Below are 27,521 nucleotides of genomic sequence, written 5' to 3' on the forward strand. Positions count from 1 at the left end.
GAAGGTAGACTGAATAGATGTGTTGTCACATGGGCATAGGGCCAGAGTTCTTTTCCAGTAATTTTTCTCCGGATATGAGACCAGGCGGTGAAATATATTGAACCTGAATCTAATTAGGACAAAACGCTCAAATCCCAAAGTGGACAGAGTTAGATAGGGTTGCATTTTGAGGGTAATCAACAGTGGCTGATGTTCAAGAACAGTTCTTTTGCTGACTTCATTCCCAAACCTTAAGGTATTAAAATGGTCCATGCACAGATTTTTAAAGGTTTTTTTAGGAATTTTCACAATTAATTCCGGTTTATCATACCATTCTGGCTTAGTTAATTGAAAGCACAGGTGCACCATAAATTAAACAGGTTTATCAATAAGAATTTTACAAATATGAATGTCCAGAAAGTCCGTTTTGTTTAGACGATTTATTTTTCAATACAGTGAGAATAGGACAGCCGACGCGTTTCGTCCCTGCCGGGACTTCTTCAGGGCAAGAAATAAGTCAATGTCCAGGATGAAGTATGGAAACCAGTTGGGTTGCAGACAGCTCTGTTAATCTCTATTTTCAATAACAATGGTGAGTATCCACGCGAGTATTCTGGAAGCAAAGCAGTTACTCAAACTCATGTGTACGCGGAGTCATGGCCAAGATACTATAGGTACGCTAACAATGTAAATTAGAGGGAACGATTTGACATCCAATTGTCTCATCAGAATGAATATATTGTGCACCAACAATACGATGTGCACTGAATCTATGGGTGGCTACAAATCCCTTACAGCCAATATTCTTACATCAAAAGTAATAGTTCATGATTCTTCCTCCTTGGTTCTATAAGAACACTAACAGCGTTTATCAAAGGGATGATTTGTCATCCAAGTATCTCATCAGATAAATATGTCATGCACCAACAATGTGTTGTGCTTAAAATCTATAGAATGGCCAAGAGCCCCTTATGACGGTTATCCTTACTTCAAACGAAAATATTCATGATTCTTCCTCATAAGTTCTCTAAACAAATGAGAAAAAGCGGGAGATAACCGCCCACACGAACCGTCCCCTCAGTGTGGATAATTCTTATTGATAAACCTGTTTAATTTATGGTGCACCTGTGCTTTCAATTAACTAATGTTGTAGTTCTTTTTGAACTGGCATTGTGTTGGCGGGTGTTGTTTCGGTGTGCACATGATCCCCACCCAAGGGTTGAGATAAGGGGAATTTTTCTAACGAAGTGGCGAAAAAATATTTTGCATCAGGTGCATTTGTGTCAAGGTTCCGCCAGCCCTCGTGCTATATAAATACCATTCTGGCTTGTCAATGTCCGTCAGGGCTTTCCTCACATACTCAAGCCATTTGATTCTTTTTGCGTTGGTTAAATTCTTAACATCCAGAATAATTTCTCGATTGAGAGCCAGTTCTTGCGTTGCCCAAATTCTCCTCCAGAGTAGGATTGGCTGGATTTTAATCAGATCTGTCAAATAGTCCATACCTATTTCTACATGACAATTATAATTTGACATACTTTTCGGAAGGGACAGAAGGTAGCGAAAAAAATTATTTTCAATAATCTGGAGCACCGTCACATCATGATATCCCCATATCCCTGCCCCATACAGGGCGATGCTTCTACATTTGGCCACATATATGTTAAGCATTATACCAGGTTGTTTTCTACCCAATTTACTGGCAAAATGCTTTATCGCCGCAACTGAGCGTTTAAATGCTAACGCTCTGTTTTTTACCTCGGGGCCCCAACCCCCTGTTGCCTCGATTGTGACCCCTAAGTATGGAAATGCTTTTGTGGCTTGTAGTAGGGTGCCTGCCGCCTTAAGTTGTTTACATCTGGCTCCTCCTTTGCCAGAAGCCATCACAAAAGACTTTTTTGCATTCAGGTTGAGGCCCCTCTCTTCCATGTATGTTATATATCTATGCAATACTTTTTGCGCGCCGACCTTTGTTCTTGCCATCAACACAGCGTCATCCGCATACAAAAGGGAGCTGATCTGCGTATTCCCGGCCTTGGGAGAGTCAATGTTGCTGGCACCCAGTTCCCTCTCCAAGCTGTTAGTGTAAAGAGAGAAAAGGAATGGGGCCAGCACACACCCTTGCCTCACCCCCTTCCGTATGCGAAAAGACCCTGTGCATTCCCCCCCCAGCCCATACCTTACTCTGGCAGAGGCATTCGAATATAATTGTCTTAGGAAGAGAACTATCGAAGAATCCACTTTCATTTCTTCTAATGTCGACCACAGTTTATCATGTATGACACAATCAAACGCCGACGAAAGGTCGACGAAGATTGCGTAGAAACACCCCTCTTTTGCACTGGTATATTTCCCCTGCAAAAGAACAAAGTTTAATACTTGTTCCACAGTGCCCATCCCTAGTCGGAAACCATATTGTACTGGGGTCAAGATATTTTGATCTTCAGCCCAGTCCTGGAGCCTAGTCAGGATTACTCTACCTGCAATTTTTACTATTGAGTCCAGTAGTGATATTGGTCTATAATTTGATGGGCTTTCCCTATCCCCCTTTTTGTATATAGGGATAATCAGTGATTCTGCCCAGGTTTTAATGAAACCAATATCACAACATGCCCCCATTACACGTAAACATACAGGTGCCCAGAGATCTATGTTCATTTTGTAGAGATCACTTGGGATTCCATCTGGGCCCGGGGCTTTATTGTTTTGAGATGATTTAATCGCAACCTTGACCTCCTCTAATTCGAACTCTAATGGGATCGGGTGATATTTACTTGGTAATTGTGGCTCGGTTAGAAGGTCACAATACAAATTAGAGAAAAACTCTACCCATGCATTTTCATCAATAGCTATATCTATTTTAACTGTCGCCTTGTTATTAATAAATGGTGAGTTAACTACCTGCCAAAATTGCTTAGGGTCTCTACTTTCCGCTGCCTCCAATAAATCTTGCCAAGCCTTCTCCTTGATTGCTTTCTTCCTTTGATCTCTTGTAACCTTATACGCTTTCCTTAATACTCTAATAGTCTCAGGATCCCTTACTGGATCTTTTAGGGCCTTTTTTTAGCGCATTGTGTGCCTTAGTGCATTCAGTGTTAAACCACCCCTTTGGAGTGTTTTGCTTTTTTATGCACTTTCTGGTCAGAGCACCCTTTATAGTTTCCGTAATGATAAAAAAGGCCTCCAGTATTTCTCCACTTGTGGGATTATCCTCTAAACATACAAGTAGCGATGGGAGAGCCTCATGGACTATTCTTTGCATAATTTTTCCCGGGTCTGCCATGCTCCATTTTAAAGCAATACCATTTCGTCGTGCTACCTCTAAGTTCTGGGTCCATGTTAAAATCTCAGTTTTGTATAAGGTATAAGGTGTTTTATAGTGTCGACGGCGTTTCGATCCAACACGGGGGTAAGTGGATCATCATCGTGACCTGGATTGCATGCCTAATATTGTAAGAGCCTTTATACGCCTGGGGAGGAAGAATTGGGAAGAAAAATACAGAACGCACAATTAAGGAGAGGTTCACTATTTACACGAACGTTATGGAGACAACGCTGCATGAAAAACTCAGAGGAAATCATGCAAGGAACTATAATGTTCAAAAGGAGTGAAGTGACTGTGGTGAAAGCGAATGGAGAGGGATATGTCTACCAGGTAGTGAATGAGTTAGTGTCTGTTGGACTCACAGTTGTAAGTCAATGGCGCATTTGAAAAGGAGTGGAGCATGCAGGTGACTGCAGACTTAGAAAGAGTATGAGGATAAAAAGCATAAGAACGGAATTATTTGCGAGAGCATCCCGCGGAAGGTTGGAGGTCATGTTGGTGAAAGTTGACGAAACTGTTGTTAAAAAGACATTGCAACACTATAGCATAGCTTATATGATGCGGCTCAGCAGATTTTTGGTGTATGTCTTGATTATTCATATTGCAGAGGGCAGATATAATTGGCAAATGTTTGCAGACATCCTGCCTCGTTAATATTCAAGAGCTTTGATATCCTCTGGATCCATGTGAATTCCTGCAAAGGCAAGGATGGAGGCCCAAAAGGCATACTATTAAACTGAAAGATGCCTTCCATAGTTATAAAGGCTGTGAGTTTCTATGACTCTTTGTGTAACTTGATCTGATGGTATGTGCTTTTCAGATCATGTTTCCCGAAAAAACATCCTCCTTTAAGTAACAACATCAATTCATTTGTATGGGGCAGAGGAACATTTTCAGTTACACTGTTACAATTGACACTGCATAAGTTAAGCTGTCATCTGCCTTCTTTGTAATGACAACAGGTGAAACCCACTTAGCGCTCTCTAGCGGTTCAATAATTCCTTCACCCACCAGGTCATCAATCATCTTTGTGACCTGCTCCTAACTGTACTGGTACTGTACTGGTACTCTCCTTAATGTATGTTGTACTGGTACCACAGCTGTCTTTAGCACTATTTTATATGCATATCCCTTTAATTCACCCAATTCACCTGCAAATGCCAATTCAACCCCCTCAATGATTTTCTCAATTGAAATGTGTTCTACTACCATAACCTTGTTGGGAGCTCTCACACCAATCAACCAATTTTTTGTCACGTCTCCCAGAAGTGTGTGACGGCGTTTCAGTTGATGGCAGTGTTGCGAATGTCTTTGAGGTGTTTGGGCAGGGACCCCATGAGGTATGGTACACATTTCTTTTGTATCGGTGCAGCGATGGCGGCGGGCACTTGGGTTGGTCCTGGGATAGGATATGCCAGATTGGACAGTGGAGGTCACGATGGTGTGAACGCTACATGCACAAATTAACTGAGGCGCGGGCTGCGGGGGTAGTCAGCAAGGGTGAGAAGGGATAGCTGTTGGGGGTTTCTTTGCTTTTGTTCTAACATTTGTTTCTCTTCATAGGTTGCGTGGGGGGACCAGGAGCCAAGACCGTTACCTGGATTGCCGGACAATCGCTTGTGCATTGGGCAGCAAAGTATGTGGACAGGCAGGTGTATGGCCGTAGCCTGGGCCTGCCCAGCAGCCACCACGAGGTGCATTGGTGGGGAAAGAGTGGGATGCGCTGGGGAGCGTTAATATCCTGGCTGTCGTAAAATGTGTCTCAAAGAGGCTGCCCGGACATGTTGGTTATACATCTGGGAGAAAATTACTTAATAAAGCAGTCTGGTGTGTCCCCGTTACACTTGTTGCAACATGATTTGGAGGCCATGAGGAGCAATCTTGCCGGTGCTTGTTTTGTTTGGACTGAGTTTGTCCCACTGAGGATTTGAGGAGGGCTCTGAAGCCAGCTGCAGTTGAGGAAGCACAGAGAAAATTGAACAGAGTGATGAGGGTTTTTGTGGGGAGATGGGGATCAAGGTAATTGCGCATGTGTGATTGAACCTGGAGGAGCCGTTGCTTTTTTCGTGATGATGGGGTGCATCTTTCGCAGATGGGCAATGCTTACTACATGATGGAGTTGAGGGATGTCATTAGTAAATTGTGGAACAAGTCCACTTGGTGTCGAAGGGTTTAAAGGCAAAAGGTCCACTGTAAGATGGGGGCAGGTAACCGCCATATGGGGGTTTCCTGGGTTGGCAGTACTTTGGAGGGGTGGGGAGTCAATGACTGGCATACTCACCCCTCTAGGGAGGAGGATACAGGTGCATGACGGGGGTGCGGGATGCAAAAGTGCGACGGCTGGAGATGAGGGAGGAGGTTGAAAGATAAGTGAGGAAGTGAATGGAATAAGGGAGGAGGTCGCTGAATGAAACAGGAGAGAGTAACTAGAGTGTGGGAATGCATGGTGGATGAAAGTCTGAGTTTTGGAATTGCTTTATAAGTTTATTGTTGTTTGGTTAAATATTGTGTTGACAACCTTGTCCTAATAAATGGCCTTTTATGCTAACATACAGCATGGAGTGGTTATTGCGCGATGTGGCTCCCGGGGTTAGTAGGGTCGGCAGACCAGTCTGCCCCCAGGGTGTTCCCGCAAGCAGGAAGGACAAGGTGATTGTTAGGGTCAGGTGGTTGGGGCTTGGGGCTAGGGTTTATAGGGGGCAGGGGAGGAGGTGTCATCCTCTTCCTGCCCTCATCGCCATTATGGAAGGGTTGATAATTTGTTGGACCACGTTCCCACCCAGCAAGTTTTCAGGAGTTGGGGAGCGTTTTTTTCTGCCCAGTTAAAGCATGCCAGTTTAGGACACGTTGATAGGTTGTGTTTGCAGTACTTTGGAGGGGTGAGGAGTCAATGATGGGCATACTCAACCTTCCAGGGAGCAGGATACAGGTGCATGATGGGGTGCGGGATGCAAGAGTGCGATGGCTGGAGATTCTGGAGGAGGTTGAAAGAAAAGTGAGGAAGTGAATGGAATAAGGGATGAGGCAGCTGAGTGAAAAGCGAGAGAGTAACTTGAGTGTGGGAATGGATGGTGGATGAAAGGTCTGAGTTTTGGTATTGTTTTATAAGTTTATTGTTATTTGGTTAAATATTGTGTTGACAATCTTGTCCTAATAAATGGCCTTTTACACTAACATACAGCGTGGAGTTGTTATTGTGCGAACGTCCCAGATCCCCACAGCCCCGTTGCTGGGTTATCTCCCTTTATAATATCTTCTGGGTCTTGGGTTTATTATCCTCATGGTTTTCCTCATCCTTGCCTGTCGGGAGGGAGAGATGAAGGCATGGGGCCCTGCAGCTTACTGCCGCAATTCCGCTGGGTCGCAAAACCTGCCATGTTCAGGGTCGCTGATTCCGCTTACATATAAAGGTAGGATCATTTGGAGAAAAAATACTCAATATAGGTGGCGTAGTTTATGTGTGTGTTCCAAATTTTGGATTGTAGAACATGGTTGTTTTAAAATGTCCTCATTTTATTAAAGAGTTCTAGCCCTTTTAGTGCTTGGTTTATCAGTACTATAATTTATTTGGTAATGTTGTTGAATTTCACTTTAAATGTGCTTTGCAGAAGAATTAATTTATGCTAAGCAGCATGTAACTTAATATACATAGAAATGATCAGTGTCCACCAGAGCGGACATAGAGCAAGTCAGTAAATAAAACTCTCACCAAACCAAGGACAGCAACCCAATGCATTCAACTCGCTGAGCTATTTTTGTTAGTGTAAGTTATGTGTATGTATATTAAAATTTGCCCAAATCCAAGGACTGCAACTTACTTACTTACTTGCCTTAAAACAGTAGGTGCATCGTTGTGCCACCGGCTATCGAGGCGCCTGGGAAGTGGATGTTAGTGGATGTGGCGTTAAAACTAACGCTGACAAATTTTTATCTTTTAACTATGTTTAAGTCTCCGCACCGGCCCACCATCCTGTGATTATTCCTAACAGTCTGCAGAAGTGGTCAGTGAAAGTGCTTATCTGTGCAAGAAGGTCATCAGTGCACACGTATATGGGTCTTCTATAAAATTACTTTCATTGATCAGGTTATGGAACATCAGTGTTAAAAGCTTGCAAACAAAAAAAATAAGAAAAAACATTGTCTATTAAAACGCCTATAGCCCTAACTTTCACAAATGCAAGACTGATTACATTTCAAATGCTTGCTGTTTATGTTGAGCTGAGACGCACTAAGCCAGCTTTGTCTTTGCCTCATGCTGGTACGTGTTTTGAGCTGGGCCACACTGGGCTGGATTTTCTGACTTGTGCTGAGGCCCATTCCGAACCGTTGCCTCATGATACAGTCACAGATCTGGGTTTAATCCATCATTATTTTGCTCACTAGGCCACCCCAGGTTCGATCCAGCCATATACAAATCAGTCTTGACCCTGTTCCTCATGGGAACAGTTCAGCCCGAACTGCCGGTCCAGGTCCTACCTGGACCAGAATCAAGCATCCTGGGACCGGTTTCGGGGTTTCACCCCTCATCAGCCAGGCTAGCTTGAATCCAGTGGTACAGTGAGTAAGGGACCCTCGTCTGGGCATACCCTTGCCTACTTAGGGCAAACATAGCAAACACAACAAGATGATGGATGGAGTGCTGAAACATGATACAGTGCGTACCTCTTGTCAAATTCTTGTCTTGCGCTGATGTGCTCTTGAATTGATTTATGATGGATTCGCACTCAGCTATAAAAATCCTCGATATTATTAAGGAAGCAAATAATGATCGCAATGAGCGTTTTCTGATCACATAGGGGTTTGGGGCATGTGTTGGCATACAACTAAATGGTGGAAATTCCATCAAACATGCATCCTGAGGCAGTGGGATGCGATAAACAAGCAAATACATGGGTTCCTTGGACCACAGGCCATTTTACAGGCTGAGCTGGAAAATCATCGCCAAAATGTTGTATTAAGACTTCTGTTTCTTCTTAGATGCGTTTATTCCCATTAAAACCACACCAACTGATTTTTAGGTGTTTCATTTCTGCATAGAACCATCATTAACATTCCTACAATGACACAAATAACATTCTTGAACTGTAAAGTACCCAGTGGTGGCCGACACAACGAAGAGGTGGTGAGGCAGGGAAGTGTGGGGGGAGAGCAGGGGGGAAATAATAAATTGTAAAAAACACTTTCCTGAAGCTGCCAGCCGCATCGCTCCTCAGTGTTCTGCTGTGCTGCTTCCTGGTCGCATCGGGCACTGGTGCAGCGTCTGACTCCCTGTGCAATCCTCACTCTGCTCTCAGGGATTGGCCTGAGTGGGCTGAAAAGACGGTCAGCTCAGGACAGGGAGTCTGTGCAGTTTCTCCATCCTGGCTGTTCAATACAGCCAGGTCAGAGAAACCTAAGTGTGCATGTTTGTTTGGCCAGCCTGAGACGGCCGGCCAACCACAGATGCGCACTTAGAAGTCCACAGAGCACTTCTCCTCCCTCCACCTATGCCACGGCCCGCCCCTCCTTGCACATGCTGGATCAGAGCTGGCAAATGAAACATAAAATGATCATGGTATATCGTTTTATTTTTCACTCGCTGGCTCTGAGCCAGTGGGCCAACGCTCCTCTGCCATGGTGGAGGAGGCGCCTCTGAAGCTACACCAGTTCAAGCTATAACAGAGGTCACCAACAAATATTGTAGCAATGGGAGCCATCAGTGCTAAAGCCGGCCCTGCCAGAAGCTAGAAGATAGTAAATTGCATTTTTCTTTTTGTACCGTGCCTTTTTTTGATATTCATTTATCGAAATAAAGATTTTTGACTGACTGACTAAATGCTATAGGCTGCTTTCAAAACCTGTAGCAAACGTATATATTACTGTGTATATAAAGGTATAATTGTGTGGCCGCTCTTCGATCAATGCTTTGTTAGGTATACGTGTGAATAGTCTTCGCACAATATAAATATAAAATGGAATATTGTATGTGTGTGTGAGTAAAACAGGTACATTTTATACGGCTAAACAGTCAATATACAATGTGGGAGAACATTGGGCCTATAAGCATGCTTTCTCTAATCCAGCCTGCTTTCTTTTCCATTTCCACTCAAAGCTTGGACCTTGAAGCTCATTGGTATGGTTTGATATTTTAAAAGTAAATAATTATGACGACGAGATTTTGTTGGAAAATGGAAGTGGCCCCAGTGGATTTGTGATTACACGGAACAAGGAAATTAAATATTTAAATACATGTTGGCATTTATGTTAAAGGAGTAGTTAATTTCCTAGCACTACTGGTTAAAAAAAAATAATCAAACTTACACTGCCTGGTGTACCACGCGTGATTTTTCAAGCAGGTATTCTGAAATCTGTGCTCCCACTACAGTTCCGCTAGCCGTAAACTTCATTTCCAGGTATTTTCCAAATCTGCTGGAGTTGTCATTAATAACTGTGCGAGCATTTCCAAAAGCTTCCAACAAATTGTTCACTTGTAGAATCTTCTCTTGAAGAGTTCTGTTGTTTGCCTGCAATGGAAGCCATAAACTGGTTTAAGTTTGGTACACAATACAAATATGAAATTGCACAATAACTTTCCACAAACTAAAAGAAATAGTGTGCATGCAAATGTACCCCTTTGCCAAGGTCATAAAAGAAAGATTGATATTTGATGTTATAATGAATGATAACCCTCGAAATTTGAAATATGTGGTAAAGTAAATAATATTGTGATGGGACATGTCAAATTAGTACTTCTGCGCCCCTGCCTTCCTCCAAAACAGGGCAGAACCTCGACCCATATCATGAACAGTTCCTGGAGTAAAACCAAGCTGACCAACTGTTTTAACTTATTTGTACCGTCTAAAGCCCAAACATTTAAATCTGAATGTTTCCGAGGTAATGACTGCGCTGCACGCGCCCAACTATCCTTCCTGCACATTAAATAAAACTCCTTCACGCTGTGCGCTGGTAGTACTTTTACATAATAGGGTTCCAGTAGAGGAGTTAATGCTCTTCACTGGAGCTTCCTTTAAGAACCTCCCTGGGACATTAAAGGAGGTGGCTCTAGAGTTCCAGAGGAGTTCCTTCTTCCTGGGGTGGGGAGGGGGAATGTGGGAGCTCCTTAGGCAGAGCAGGGATTTCAAATCCCAGTCGCCAGGATTGCCAAGACTGCACTCCCTACGATCACACGTACACCGTAAATGTTTACCTTACGTTTGCAATTCTGACATAAATAACAAGAACACCCTAACCTTTAGCCATGTATTTTAATGTAATATGCTATACAGCACTACGAATGTAAACCGTAAATAAGTTATCCATTGCGTTAACCATTGCGACAAATATGTATAACTATATGCTGTTATAGAATAGGACGGAGACCATACAACAATGAATGTATAAAATATATTGGTCCCCCCCCCTTTTTTTGATATATGATTGTTTAACAATAAAAAATAAAAAAAGTTATGAAATCTAACTGTACCGTACACGTTTTTGCTGATTTAGTGTTCCTTTTCTTTTGTCAGTAATTATCCGCCCTTTTATCCTGTTCCTAATTATTGTACTGACACACGGTCACATATCCCGAAATTAGGAACTCTAGTCGGGGATACCCCTTTCCTTTTTTGCACATATAAATAACAAGAACATCACACAGTAAGTGGGGCTGAAACAGCTGCAGCCTATTCCTCCATTATTGAGGTGAGAATCTAATTTGAGTAAAGGATGTTACTTTGCCCCATTACTGCTGAATGGATGCCAAGTTGTCCTCGTTTATCTTCATTTTATTGATTTTCTAACTTTTAGTTTCTATTTCCTGGAGTTGCTTTGAGATACAATTTGGGTGTTTTCTGTTATGCTTTATATAACGTTTACCAGCCATCGCATTTTAATGCTATTTTAGGTTATTATTCTAATTGTGTATTTTCCACTGCCAATTTGCAGCCCTTTTGTTAAATTCTTTTGTTTGGGAAGGAGTCCTGAGATGTTCCTTCCCCAGCGTACACATCCCTGTTGCAGCTGGTGATATCACAGCTGCATATAGTAGCTAGTCAGGGCACCCACCTAGAGGGTGCAGCAAAGGTAGGTCCATTTTGGGTTCACCTGAGAGTGGGGATTAGCACCCATAGGTTTAGGGGGTATCAAGGCACTTGTATTACCTACAAATGCAAACGGTTCTTGAGTTTCACCTACAGGCGCCGTGCAACCTGGCAACTGAAACGTGCCTTGGTACAACATTTTGCACTTTTGTTTACTTTTGCCAAGTAAGTTTTGCATGCACTTCCTAGCTAAATTGTCATTTTTTAATGTACGTTTGTGATCCTTTATCATGGCAAAAACATGGCAATTTGGTATTAAGCTTTCTGCTGAAACATCTTCTTTCTTTAAACAGAAATAGGTGAATCAGAGTGTACCTTGGTCTTTAATGCCACCCTCCAATGCACTCCTAAGGACGAAGGGCTCCATAATGCCCACCGCACCATAAAGGTCAGCCATTCAGCATGTTGCTCTCTACTCTACTGGTGCATACACTTTAACGTGATAACACGCTGGCAGAACAATTCTGTACTTATGTCACAAAGGTGGTTGCCTATATCACTTTCTCTTGGGGAAGGGAAAAATATGTTGTTGGTGATTGTTCTGCCCCCTCCTATAGGCACCAGCAACATGCAACCCTGAAGGGATTTACACAGGTCTGCACTTCTACACAAGACCATATGCCACGCCTAGGTATCCAAAATAATTTGGTGCCTACTCACAAAGGTAAATATAGAAGTACATATTTACTTATCTGAATATTTACTACTACGGCTAGGTGTAACTCTAAATATTTTTATTATTCACCATTTAGTGTAGATTTACACCTAGAAGTAGACTTTAATGCCTCTACCCCCTCACATTAAGGGGGTGTAGTCTCCTATAACAGTTTCTTTAATCTATGAGACATGAGTACATATATTTCAATGTAAAATCTAAATCTAAATTAATGTTAACTATGTTATTGTAACCTAGAACCAATAAAATAAAACCACATTAATTGAAATACATTAAATTAGTATTAAATGATTAACTCATTTAAATATTTGCATTTAATTTCTACATAGAAATCTTTAAACATTTTATAAATCACTAACATTTTTATTTAATATTTACTAAATTGTGCTAAAACGAGTTTAGTTATTTTAAATTCATTTGAATTTTTGAATAAAAGTGCATTCTTTAAATCAAGTTTCTTAACTTTTGAAATTACCCAAAATATTTATTAAATATTTAATAGGTAAATAAAATGTAAAATTATAAATCATGCATGAAAAAAGTTCGTGATTTTATAGTTGGATGGAACAATAAGGTAAAAGGTAACATTTAAAAAACCTCTGAAATTCACGAATAATAGTTTACTGAGCTACCTATAACTTGAAACCTTCCCATGCACTGCTTATGGCCTCACATATTACATCACACATGACATGTAAAATGACATCATTAATGACATCTCAAACAACATTCCAACATTATACCTGAAGGGCAAAATCTTCACCACAGTGCTTTTTTACCATTCTTAGGCATAGAGATACCAATCACGTATCAATTTTAGGGTAAGCATATACACCGAGTGCAGATCCACAATCACTTTTGAGAGAACTGTACTCATTATGGCACTGTGAGAATTGCCATATTTCCCTGGCTCAGCCATAATCATATTCCAGGCCTTTCTTTGTCTGCCCTACTGGGCCAAGTTAATTACTCTGGTGGCCACTGAGAGTATCAACTGCCCCCCCCCCACACACACAATAGAACCATTTAACAGTTATTGGCCAATATCCTGGGGATGGGGAAGAAATTGCATGTGTTCACTAACACTTCACACTGTACCTGGCCCAGGAAAGCTCAAGCCCATAGAAACAAAGGAGGTAGGCCAGACTTCAGGAGCCCAGTTCAGGAGGGGTTCCCATCTGCTGTTTTGGTGGTAAGGGATAAGTTAGCTGTGTAGGTGGGGCCGGGGCTGAGGCTTCCGGGAAAGATCTTTTCATAGACCACTTGAAGTCACCATCCTTAAATGTCCCAGAATGGTGTTCAACAGGGTTGGGTGAGGGACTGAGTGGTGATATGGCACCCTATGATTGGGCCCCACTTAAAAACCCCTGTTCAATTAAAATACACTGAAAGAGACATTGTAACTGGCGCTGCAACATAAGAATAATACCCAGCTGGAATGAAGAAGACCCCCGAACATCTGCATGGATGGAGTTTGGGAATCCGAAACTTTGGCTGGCATGTAGGACTAGTCTCTCGAGGGCCAGTTGCTCTGGTTAACTTATGCCCTCTAGAAACAATAGGGAGAAACAGAGGATCTTTGGCTTGTTGATTGTGAAGGGGCTATGAAGATGCTGCCCAAGCAGGACAGAGCATGAGGAACCCCGACAATGGACAGAGCTGGAGAAAAGTGCCTTAAAAATCAAGAGCCCCAGTGAAAAGTACATTTATCGGCCAGGAGGCCTGAAGAAAATGATCCTGGTAGCTATGGCTAGGATTGAAACTAGTCCAGAATGAAGCAAATTGCCCCTATGGGGCTGGAGAAAACAGTATTAGAATGTTGGTGTGCCAGGGGACATGGCTAGAGAAGGAGCTCATGACGTTCTGCTGCAGAACCTAGACACAACGAAGACTGAATCAGGTAGGAGCTTACTTTAGACTCCCTTCCTGCACCTTACACTTGGACGTCTTCTCTAATATTTGCTTTTTAGTCAGGCCGGATGTTAATATACTTCCTGTACAAATACCTTTCACAGTGGGTAGGTAGCAGAGCATACAAAGCATGCATGGGTCTTTTTGGGAAAATTGAGGACTCTTAAGACTAATTAAAAGTGATTGTGGATGAGAATATACATTGCGAGGGAGATTTTTCCCATACACACTTTACTAAGGACCATTAGAAAGTATTTTTGGACTTAGTCTCAACATATCTTTGGACTGCTTCCTTATCACCCTAAGCCTTGAAAAAGTCACATAGTGACAAAAAGCGTGTCAGCTGTTTTTGAAGCACGAATCTGTAAAAGTGGAATGTACAGATGTATACAGGAATATTCAATTGTGTTAAACTGCGTTTCTACGCATGCAAAATCCTCACTGCTTGGATCTCATACTGTTGTGACACCGTATGAGTGCTAGGGTTTCCGATTTTATAAACGTTCTGCTGAATGTTCCAAATATTCGCCTGGGGAGTGTCAAACCTCCAGGAGTCATCACAAACTCACGTATTTAATCTAATGGGACAGGGGCCCCTCCCCAGATCCACTATTGGCCCCCGCGGATTTCATCTCTTGGTGCATGATGTACTGAGACTATCTTGCAGAACTCTAACCCCCAGGGACTTATGAGAAATGTTTGTGCTCTCCCACCCTCTGTATCTAGAGGGGGTGGATGTATCCTTCAGCCATTCCCACCTGGGCTCCACGGAAGCAGGAGAAACTAAACATGCAGCTCATGTGCAGGCATCAGAAGCAATATCTGCTGGACAGGAAGCACGGGGACCTCATACAGAAAAACGGGACAACATGGTAAGAGACTGCATTTTTAAAAAACAGAAAAAACTTTTGGCAAGCAAGCAGTTAATAAAATATTCATGGCCTTGGGCACCAGAGTGACCATTTAAGTCCATGGGAGGGCTTCAAATATGCATATATTTTTGCTGTGGTGCAGTAAAAGTGGTCAGGTGCATTGCCAACGTTTTTAGTCAGTGTTTGGGAGCTGCAAAAAGGAGCAGTGGCTCCTCCACTCAGGAGATTATCCCAAACGTTGCCCTAAGTCTCCAACCGGGTTGTATTTATGCCCCCAGGGTAGGTTTCCATGGGATTCAAAGCTCTCCTTGAGAGTGTACTTTCGTACATGGGCTCTGGAGTATGGTATGGCTGTTGGATGGCTGCAGTGACAGCAGCATAAAAGTGGAAATAAGACTCTGGGTCATATTTTATTCAACACAATGTTTTTATTAGAAATTGTGATGATTGGGAATGCAAGGTTTTATGTTAAAATGAATAGCCTAGGAAAGTTGGCACTTTTTCTACTTTTACTAATATTATGAATCCCTGAAAAAAACAGTTGGCCTGCCTTTTTTATGTTTACCCCTATCATTTTTTGTCACGGCATATGTGTAGGGGTAGTGTGATTCACAGTTATGGCTTTATGGGGTCCCATCTGTTTTGAGGGTGTCATCAAAACTATTTCCATCCTACTGAATGTACAGATATGTAATTAATGTATACTATCCAGTGTTGTGGGTGTAATGATGACAGTCCTTGTCCAATATCGTCCCCGTCGACTGGTCTGACCACCACCTCATACTGTTCGCATAGCTACCACGACTTCTCCCCACCCACTAAAATCATCAAACCCAAGAAATGGACCAGAAATCTAAATCTTATCCCCCCTCACGTCCTCCGGTCCAAACTGCATGCTCAACTTCTTCATATCCCTCCCTCTCAAAACGCAAATGAGCTGACTGAACACTTTAATAAAGCAGTTACCGATACCTTAGACCAGCTGACCCCACTGAAACTAAAAAACCAAAAAAATATCCCTTCTAAATCATCGTTTTACTCAGAGCTCAACAAAGAAGGACGTACACTCAGACTGACGGAAAGAACTTGGAGACAACATCTATCCTCCTCTCATCCGGCTCTCCTCAGATTAGCTAGATCCAAATACAAGAAACACATTTTTAATGAAAAGGCATCCTTTTTCCGAACTCAACTCGATCTAGCCAAAAACAGTCCCAGAGAACTGTTGAACATTGTTCCTAACCAAACTTCCTCTGCACCTCCAATTCCGCTGGCTTTGACGACTAGATGCGAAGAAATTGCCCACTTCTTCTCTAAAGGTTGAACAATCCTTCCTTTCAACTCTGATCCCAACCACCCCCAACCCACCCTTGACATCTCCTCAAAAACTCACCCCAAGATCTCCACACTCCCTGATCCCACTCCGAACATACACACCACTCTTCCTCACCCTTTCCTCTCTGCACACACACTCAATCCAATACCTCACCTAAACCTAGCCCACACTTACCCATAACCACACCTCCTAAAATCACTCTACCTAACACTCAACTAAAAAATAATGCCTTCTGGCAAAGTTTCCACCCTGTAACTTAACATGATGTTTCTAACATCATTGCCAAAGTAAAACCGTCCCCCACTCCAAAGACCCCCTCCCTTCCCTTGCCACAGGCTGTGTCCCTACCTCCCTTCAACTTGGACAACTCACTCCCATACTTAAAAACCCTATGGCCGACCCCAATGACTGTAACAATCTCCACCCCATCTCTAACCTCCCCCTTCTTTCTAAAGCCCTAGAACAATGTGTCCTACTCCAATTAGATAAACACATCGAAAATTTCAACTTACTGGACCCCATACAATCTGGTTTCAGGAAAGGTTGCCGCACCGAAACCGCCATGCTTAACATTGTCGATGACATCCATCACTCCCTTGACAATGGCGTGACCTGCCTACTGATCCTCCTTGTTCTCTCCACTGCATTCGACACTGTCAACCATTCTGCCCTACTTAACGTCCTCAGAGATCGATTCAGCCTCAATGGTAAGACACACAACTGATTATAAAACCCCACTCCAGTATCCCTAGGAGTCCCTCAAGGATCTATTCTATCTCCCTCTCTCTTTAACCTCTTCTTGGAACCCCTCACCCTCATTCTTAAATAAGCTGATATGAACTACCACCTTTATGCTGATGATACCCAACTCTACTATAAGATCAAAACCCATGCGGCCATCCTGCACCTTAAGAGCACCCTCAGCATGATTCAACCTTGGTTTCAATTAAACGATCTCAAACTCCACCCCCAAAAAACTGAAATAATTCTCTTCTCCCCTAAAAACAACAATCTCCCCATTCAAACCTGGATTTCCAACCTCAATGCCCTCAACTGCTCCCTATCCTTGTCCAACTCTGTAAAATCCCTGGTTATCTCCATCGATAATAGCCTAACTCTCAATGTGCACATCAAAAACTCAGCTAAAGGAGCCCTCTCCACTCTCCGTCATTTACAGAAAATTAAGCCCTTTATTCCTTCTGATGACTTTAAATCAGTTGTACAATCTCTTGTCCTTTCACGCAATGACTACGGCGACGCCATCCTCACCGGAATCCCCAAGGTCCGGCTTGCTCCGCTCAAATATGTGCTCAACCTTGCAGCAAGGCTCATCACCGACTGCAAGAGCTTCGACCACATATCCCCTGCCCTCAAATCCCTTAAATGGCTCCCCATTGAAGGCAGATCTGCCTACAAAACTGCTTGTATCATACACAAAGTCATCCATCAAAATACACCACCATACCTGGCCAACAAAATCTGCAAAGCAGGTTGCACACGAACCTTGAGAAGCACCAACGCTCTCCTCCTCATCCCTCCCCTGCCAAAAAATAAACCCACTCAGGCCCGCTCCTTTTCCGGAAATGCCCCAAACACCTGGAATGCCCTCCCAAAAGACCTATGATGTAACCCTTCCTACTCCAGCTTAAAAAAAAACTCAAAATGCACCTCCTCATGAAATATTACGGATCCTAACTAGTGCCCTGAACTCGCCCGTTCCCTTCATACCATTCCCCCTTGCCTACCTCTCTCACCCTATCCCTCTCCCACTATACCCCATCCGTCCCAATTTCCCCATCCCTTGCTTCCTCCCGTCTCACGTCTAACCTCCTATCGCTTCCTGCCCTTCCATACCTTTCACCTTCCCACACTTCGACACGTAACATGAGCTCCCACTTCCCTGTTTTACTTGTGTATATAGCACCAACTCTTCCTACCTGTGCATTTGATGTATGCATACTCATGCTGTTTTCTAATTTGTTGACATATTGCTTCTACATGCTGTTAACTGATTGTTTTTCTTTTCTTTTATACCGTGACCACCTTCTTAACCTTGTAAAGCGCTCTGATACCTCTGGGTCTAGCCAGCGCTATATAAAACCTCTAAAATAAATAAAATGAAATAAATAAATGATGTACTTTTCCCTTTTATAAGAAAAAGCATTGACAGCATTGACAGGACAATGCTTTTATGAGTGTTGTTGTTAATGTGTTATTGCGTACTAGCAAGCTGGGGGCAATAGCCTACACCACCTGGGGAAAAGGGAAACACATCCCATGAGGGTGGGTAGGGCACTCTGAGTTGTACCTCATTACCTGAATGGGTTACATAAATACAAATACAAATGCTCATAGAGCCAAGTCTCAAGTATATTTGTCAAGGTAGGATTTCATACATGAAAAGACGTGAACGGTGAAGCAGAAGTGTAATGGAAAAATATATTTTAAGAGTTAGTCTGTGGATGTGCTTAGATGGCACATCTGATTAAACTGTTAAATGTCCTATGGGTGACAATTAGTTATCAAACATTTTGCGTCACTAGTGTATATTGAACTGAAGTAAAGAGTTCAACAGAGGGCCACCATTTTTGAAAAGGTCAAAAGAGGTTCCGTAAATCGGACTGTGAATGCAAATATGGTGCTCCAAGGTGGAACATGGTTGAAAATATAGATTTAGTTAACAATTTATATGTTTATGTGGTTGACAGATTTGACCCCTAGTGCTTTATGGGTGCACATTATGGGTTCATCCACATGTGTCAAAGTTGTCCTATGTTTGTGTGCCTTGATACATTTTATAACTACTATTGGACTCACAACAGGAATAAAACTGTAAGGGAGTGAGTACCAATCAAATTTCCATAAATCAATGAAAATTATATCACAAATGGTGTTAAATAGGTAAGTCTAAGTCATAATGTTATTATTGATCAGTACAGAACTAGAATGATTCTAAGCATAAAATATTATGCGAGATATTGCACTTAAAATCTAGCCAGTGGAAAAAAAAACAGAATGATAATGGATAACAAATAATTGTGGTAATCTGATGAACTGCAGTCAAAAACCCAAAAGCTAAACAACATTAATACGTGAATAATTTAAACATGGTAAGATACAAGTCAAGGTGTATTATCAAAGACAAATCCAGTCTTGTGTTTCTAAGACTGAAGTAAAGTAATTAACCAGAAATCCATAATGATGAAAGAGTGGTTCTTAGAACACTGACTTGTATAAAAAGAGAGAAAGCTGGGAGTTGATGAGATAAAAGTGGAACAAAAGTGTCAAGCAAAAATATGTCATTTAACTGGTGGTATTCATAGGTAGGTGCATGTATTAAAGAGAACTTAAATTATCAACAGACAGATTCAATATAGGTGCAGCATTTCCAAGCATTAGTGTCAGTGTAAATATTAGTATTAAATGTGGTGGCTGAATTGCATGGATATTATCTTAGAGGTGCTGTAAAGCAGGAAACAAACTGTATGGGGAGTGCCGCTGAACTCACTCAAAATAATAGTATTCAGTCAACAGCAGAACTTTTATGTCAACAGTCATGTAAATTGATGGCAGGTAAACAGTGTACAACCTATACACAGTTTGTTCAAACATACTTTTTAACAGCAGTCTCTAAAAGCAGTAGTGGAGTTCAGCTTCTTTGTTAAGTCCTGATTTGACTGAATCCAGTTAAGGTATCCAGAAGTACTCTCATTTGCAGTAGTTCTTGGAATGTGGTCAATAACACAGAATGTAAAGTTTCTTTTATGCTCATAAAACTTAAAGGCATGTCTTCAAGAGGAAGGTCACGTCATTCTTTTGGACGATGTTATAAGACCACCAATGTAAGGGATTTTGACAACAAAATATTATAATGTAACTGCCCAAGAGAACCCACATCCTCCAGCACCTAAAATACCTCCACTGGCTCCCAGTCAAAAATAGATGCCATTTCAAGCTCCTGACTCACTCCTATGAAGTCTTGCACAACAAAGGAACCGCCTACTTGAGCCAAGCTCTGCCTTTCCACCGTCCCCCAAGGGAACTCCTCTCTGCACACCTTGCAGATCCCTCATATATGCCGCTGCTGTGCTGTATAATGCTCCTTCTCCTTTCTCGTCGCCAAAGCCTGAAACGCCCTCCCATTCGTACCTTGCCCTCGCTGACAGACTTTAGTAAGGGGCTCAAGACCTGCTCTTCGAAGGAGACCTACAGCAAGAGCCTGGATACTCTCTTGGGTGACATGCAATGCTTTACAAATAATGATTGATTGATTGTAATTGCTGTATGTAGTATTTCAACTGATTGAATGTGTGTGTCCCTTGTTGTAAACATCATGGAAATCTGTGTCTTTTGCACACACACTCAGTTTGCATAAAGACATAATACATTTTTGGGGTTGCTGCCCCTCCTAAAAGACATACATGATGGGTCCTAAGAATTTCTCACAGTGCTGCATCAGTAGACAAAAGATACAAACGTTTGTGAAGAGTTCTTTTGTCCTGATGGTCTCCATGGAGGCTAGTGGCAAATCTAAGTGTTTGGGGCTAATTCAGTTGCATTCTACTGCTAGTTTGAAAAGAGCCTTTGTCTTTTTGTTTGTCATTTTTTATGGTATTTGCAATTAATGTCTCAGTGTAGCCTCTTTGCTTCAAAAGTATCTGTTCACCAACAATTTGTTTCACTTCCAACAATTTACCACTAGGGATATTTTTAAGAATATATATCCTGGATGACTACTGGAAGCATAAAGTATTCCATAAACAAGGAATAATCTTATGACAAGTGAAAAGATGTTCCAAATCAAGCAAAACTCTATTACATTTCTAGACCAATTCTGTTGTGGAAACCATACTTATAAAGAACTGAAATTCTATAAAACGAAAAGGTGAAACAGTGTAAATTCAATCTGATATAGGGTAATCAGTGCTGCTGATGGCTAAGACACCTTTTTACAACATTAAAAAACCATGGTTGGGAGGCATCTATTCAATTTCCTTCTAGATTAAACATTGTAGTCAATGCTGTAAGAAAATGGGTTACTAGCTGGGAAAAATGTGAGTAGTTTCCAAGTAATAGGTCCAAAATGTTGTCAGGATCAATACACAAGCTCAATAAAGAAACCTGTGCTCATGTCCTACTAGCTATGCACACAACAGACACACTTAACTTAAGGAAAAGAGTGTAAAGTATTTAGGAGTACCAAAACAATTAAAAAGTCAAAACACAACAACAAAATCCCACCACCAATTTCTAAAAGGAGAGGAAAATGTAATAAGAATAATTATACCAAAACAACTGAAATCCAATTATGGTAACTAGAGATATGTTTTTCTTTTTAAAACAAAAAGCAGCAAGAAAAAGTAAAGCACCAATGACAAGTTCCTGGTTCAATGTTTAACAGGACCTAGGAGGAATTCAGACTGATTGCAACGGAGCAGTGCTCAGTTACCCCAAGCATGTCAACCCAGTCAAAGATGTTATCTTTTGACCTTGAATGTGAAATGGAGGTCAAAATCCTCCAGCTACAAGTCAGATAGCTGTTAGAAGAGGTCCTGCAAAGCTGTTATGATGGGAAAAGTTCTAAGCATAAACATTCTAATGTTGCACCTGCTAAAGTCCTTTTCTCAGTCTAATAGTTTTAGCACCCTCGTATCTTGGAGATATTTACCATTGGACTTAGCTTCTTCTTTGGTGCTCAAAACCGTCCAGTGCAGCAAGCCTGGAAGCTGTAGCCAGAGAATTCTTCTCAAAATCAGACACTTTTGCTGCAGGTCCCACTGAAGCTCTGGAGGTCTTGAAATTCTGAAACTTTTCTAAGCCCCAAGTTTTCAGACTTTCTTGAATAGTTCCTTTTGGTCTCTTCTAAGACTCCTAGACCCTCAGGGACAGCAAATAGGGGCAAGGACTCCAGCACAGGCTACCAGCACTGTCCAGCCCAGGTCCAATTTCTTCTGGTCAGCTGGTTACTCTACGAAAAGGGCCTCTTGCAGTTTGTTGTGTCCCTGTAACCACACAGGAGTTCAGCCAACTGGCCCTTGGAGTCCACTTCTCGTTCTTAGGTAATAGTCGGAGCAGGTCCAGCCCCTCAGATGTTGATAAAGGTCACAGACAGAAGGTCTAGTCTTCTTCTGTCCTTCCACAGGTCCAGAAAGTATTCTAAAGAGCTGTGGATGAGGTGTCACATTTGTAGGATCAATAGACAATGCGTGGCAGCAACTCATTGATACACCCTAACCAAAAAGAATACAATTCCCAGGGGTTACCCATCCCATTTATGCAGCATATTATGTTTGCCATACTGCAAGCTATTACACTGTGCACTACTCTGAGTAAAATCCAACATCACAATGCCCTTCTTCCATTAGAAGTTCTGGTATCACAGCCAAGGGTGTTTTTAGTAAAATGAGTCCTCTCCTCATCAACCACACTGGGCTGGTTCTGGGACCAGGTCCCCCTCCCATTGAGTTGGATACATTTGGTCATGGGAACACAGGGTTCTCTTCCCCAGGTCTCCTTTAACACAACTATGAATGGGCATCCCTCATCCACATTTCATTCATGCTAACCACTTTCATGGCCCCTCCCCAGCTGCCCTTTCTGAGCTGAATGGAGTCACAGACCTTACACCCAGGTCCCCCATGCAAAAGGCTTAAGCGGTTGTTTCTACTTTGGTAGCAGTTTTCACATCTCATTAAGGGGAATCACTGACAGAGCCCAGCTTCTTGCAGGCTCTTGCTAACATTACTTTTCCTAAAGATTTATTAAAAATCTGACTTCACCAGTGAATTGGATTTGATTAAACAATAAATAGAGTGGTTGAACCACTTCTGTAGCTTATCCCAAACCAAATATAGCAGAAACAGCCTTTTATTATAAACATACGTTTTTTTAATTTTTTTTTTTTTACATAAGACAGCTGGAACCCTTTACAGTGAAAATAGCTTTTGGGAGCGAGTTACTGTAGATGCATGGATACAGTCTATTCTTAGACCTCTTAAGTTCTAGGCACCCCACATTGTAGCTACAAGACCTACATAGGTATAACTGATTTAAGTAAGTAAGGGTTGCTTAGAAGTAGGGTACTTTCCTATGAACTAAGGGTTCTCTTGCAAGTTTAAAACTGGCTCCTGCAGTCAGGCTAAACAGGTAGGCCTCAAGCCATGTTCTCTTTGTCATTCTAGTAGATGGCCCAACATCTGCTGCTGTCTGCAGGTGACATTTAAATTCCGATGCTATTTATGTATTTTCCAGCACCCTACACCATGGCCTTACTGGAAAGGTAAAAATGACAATTAGGGATTAGTCAATATTAACCTGTTTTAGAAGTGAGAGCACACACATGGTGAATGGACAGCCATGTTCCAGTGTGCAGGGTTCAAAACCAGCAATACCAGTGAGCAAATATGAGGCACTCACGTAAAAATAGAGATATTCTCACAATGGCTCTGCTGTTGGTCTTTTCAAAGCGGTACAAAAGGGGGTGGTGATGGACGGAGCATCTGAACCAATCAAACACTCACATCCAGTCAAAAGATCTGGGTTTGATCCATCACCGTTCTTTAGCCCACTCTGCCACCCCAGTTCAGACATGGCTATATGCAAATCAGTCTGACTCCGTCCATCACCACCCCATTTTTTACCTCTTTGGCCGCCATAAGTGTGGCAGGGTATGCTCAGACGTGAGTCCCTTGCTCACTTTGCCACTGGATTCAAGCAAGCCGGGCTGAAGACGGCTGTAATGCCAGAAACCGGTCCTCGGAAGCTTGTTTCCGGTCCAGGGAAGGCATGGCTTGGCAGTTCGGGCTGGACTGTTCCCATGAGGCACAGGGTCAGACTGATTTGCATATAGGCATGAATGAACTGGGGTGGCAGAGTGGGCTAAAGAAGGGTGATAGATCAAACCCAGATCTTTTGACTGGGTGTGAGTGTTTGATTGGTTCAGATGCTCCGTCCATCACAGGCTGAAGACGGCTGTAATGCCAGAAACCGGTCCTCGGAAGCTTGTTTCCGGTCCAGGGAAGGCATGGCTTGGCAGTTCGGGCTGGACTGTTCCCATGAGGCACAGGGTCAGACTAATTTGCATATAGCCATGTCTGAACTGGGGTGGCAGAGTGGGCTAAAGAACGGTGATGGATCATACCCAGATCTTTTGACTGGGTGTGAGTGTTTGATTGGTTTAGATGCTCCGACCATCACCACCCCCTTTTGTAACGCGTTGATCTTTTCAAAAGTAGAGGCAGAGAAACTCCACAATTCACTTCCCAATAAAACAAATACTAAAACTAAAGAGAACCAAAATATAATGGTCTATCTGCTGGCTAAGGGTGCTATGGCACAAACGAAGGATTTAGGGCCATATGTAGGTAATCCAAATTTACCGATTCTAAAATACCGAATGTTACCGATTCGGTATTTCAGAATCAGTAAATGGTATGTAGGTATTGATTCAGTAAATTGTACCGAATCGGTAAAATTCGGTAATTACCAATTCGGTATGTACCGATTCAGTAATTCCCATTCATTCTTATGGGCCTGGAGGCCCATAGGAATGGATGGGATACCATTTGCTATTACTGATTCGGTAAATACCGAATCAGTAATAGGGGGTGCATATTCCAGGGTGGCAGGGTGTCACATTGACACCCTGTTGCACCCCTGAATCGTGCATGTGTGCACATGTGGCACACATACATGCCATAAGGGCATATATGTCTGCCACATGGCACTTTTGGAAAAGCACAAATTTGCTTTTTCTAAGGTTTTCGATATTTACCACCAACTTTTAGTTGGTGGTAAATACCGAATCCTTAACTCAGAAGTGCACTCACTTGAGTGCTCCCTACATTACGGATTCGGTAATTTACTGAATCGGTATTTTAAGGATTCGGTAATTTACCGATTCCTTAAATTACCGATTCAGTAAATTACAGAATCCTTAAATTTGGCCCCTACATCTCAAATGACTAATACCGGTCGGTAATGGGCGAAATTCGGTAATTTCGGCCATTACCGACCGGTAGTGGGCTACCTACATATGGCCCTTAGTACGCTGGGAGACATGGAGAAAGAGGAGACAGAGAGGAACAGATCAATTGGGTTAACAAGGCCATAAAATCATAAGGCCGTCTAGCAGTTATATTAATGCTATCTTAGTTTTTACAGAAAACATGGTTAAACCTCTGATTATTGGGACATGGAATATTAATGGGTTATTGTGTGATAATAAGCATACAACTGTGATCGAAATTCTTTACATAAGTTGGGGGTTAATGTGTTACTGTTAGGAGAAACACATTCCCTACAACCATATTTGCTTAATAGAAACTGAATGTACCACAATTGTTTCAACCTACAAACACAAAAGCACATTATAAGAAAAACTTTGCAGTATGAGGTCTGGACAACAAAGAAAGATTCAACTGATTGCGGTTCAGCTGTTACACACACTACAGCAGGGTCACCACTAACAATTTGGAATGTGCACTGCCTAACTATTAACAATCCCACTGTGCATCATAAGAAGGAGACAGAAAGAACAAGAACACAAACAATGTATCTTACATTGGATATTAGATATTGAAAGATTGGGAATTAGAATATTGTATTACTGATAGTTCTATCAAAAGATATTTCGAACCTCTTTCCAAAATAAAGAACCGATAAAAGAACTAAAATCAGGTTGCTGGACTTAGTAGATCCATATAGAAAGTAAACTCTGCAGATATCTGGAGAAGTATTTCTTTAAAGATTTACAATTCAGATTACAAAATTATTTTTTAGTCTCAATAGAACCATTTGATAAAAACATGTACATTATTATTCAATCATATCACTTATTTGAACATACTATGCTGAAAATCTATATCAGTGCACTATCAATATTGCAATTCTACAGACCACGTACCTTTTGCAGAGCCTTGATAAAATATACAGAATTTCTGGAGATAATGAAATGTGAAATGCAAGAAAGAACTCTCATATCAACATGTTTTTCAGGTATGGGACACATACAAAGGATATGTCAGGGTATTATAATAGCAATATAGCATAAATAGCTTCACAATCAAAGGTCAGAAATAGAAAGATTGATTGAATGCCTCAAGGAGTTCCAATTGCAAACACATTCTGCATCAGACTGTTCATATCAAGAACATATTTTGAAAAAATATTGAAGCTCAAGAGAAAACACAGTTTATCGAGAAAAGTGTTAAACTGTTAGCATGGCAATCAACAAGAAATTAAATAAGGATAAATGGATTTGTTTTACTGGTGACAGCAATTAAATAAGTGTTTGTTATAGTCTATGAAAATTAAAATCATTACTCTTCGTTACATAAGCACTTTGACCTTATTTTAGAGATCTTATGGAATGCCTAATGCTGCTGTCTGTAGCAGCCTCTACACAACATCAATTATTACATATTATCTTCTTGAAAGAAATAAAAGAAGATTATACATGATCTGAAGTGTGGGAAGGAGCTGGTCTGCATATTTATGTAAATATTTATTGCAAAATCATAATTAGCTTAACATTTCAAATACTTTGTAAGTATTCGTTTGAAAACAGACCTATAACTATTTCTAATTCCTGGAAAGAAGATTTTAGAACTATATTTTCAAAACCTAACAAAGACCCAGACTTTTTTCTTTATATATACCACTACACCCCTTAATTCGATAATAAAATCCATGTAAAAATACTAGCTGCAAGATTACAAAATGGTTTACCTCAGTTATTTACTCAGATTTGCACTGTTTTAGCTAGCAATGCAACACTGGCAAAAATAAACCAGAACGCTTAGCCTGTGTAGATTCCCCCAAGACCACATAAACTCCAATATTGACGTGATCATTAGACACACAAAAGGATTAAGATTTAGTTTGCTCGGACCATTTATGGGAGACTATGACACAATTTAAATTTTCAGCCCTAAGTCTTCAAGGCAAGTATGCTTATTATAGAGACCCATATGCACTTTTGATATTTAACGGGTAGCACATTGAAAGATTTCAAGTAAATAACAGAACTAAACGTGGCTGCTTCCCCTCACATTACTACTGTCATTTTTTTGGGAACTACTCTCAATATCCTGAATAAGTAATCACTAGGTACCAGGATATAAATTAGGGAGGACAAGTCAAAAGTTCAAACTATATGTGGATGATCTTCTAGTTATAATATTTGACGTGCAATCAAAGCACCTGGATGGCGTCTCGGATAAGTGCGCTATAAAATCAGTATAACACAACAGCAAAAAATGGGAGCGGCTTGCCGAGATGGCTGCATCGTGTCTACGGGAGTTCCCTGGGACTGACACATAAAACGCAGAAAATCCAACAGTAA

The 27,521-nt window shown here is 41.6% G+C and overlaps 1 protein-coding gene across 1 annotated transcript in view; it reads right to left on the reverse strand.

Moving 5' to 3' along the window:
- MYO3A (myosin IIIA) overlaps positions 1 to 27,521 on the reverse strand; it is an 869,350-nt gene that overhangs the window by 432,456 nt on the left and 409,373 nt on the right. The window contains exon 13 of the mRNA XM_078662798.1: positions 9,605 to 9,807. Within this exon, the coding sequence (XP_078518924.1) occupies positions 9,605 to 9,807 (203 nt within the window). The remainder of the gene's footprint in view (positions 1 to 9,604; positions 9,808 to 27,521) is intronic.

The sequence above is a fragment of the Lissotriton helveticus genome, chromosome 10 (genome assembly GCF_964261635.1).
Source record: "Lissotriton helveticus chromosome 10, aLisHel1.1, whole genome shotgun sequence".
Taxonomy (NCBI): domain Eukaryota; kingdom Metazoa; phylum Chordata; class Amphibia; order Caudata; family Salamandridae; genus Lissotriton; species Lissotriton helveticus.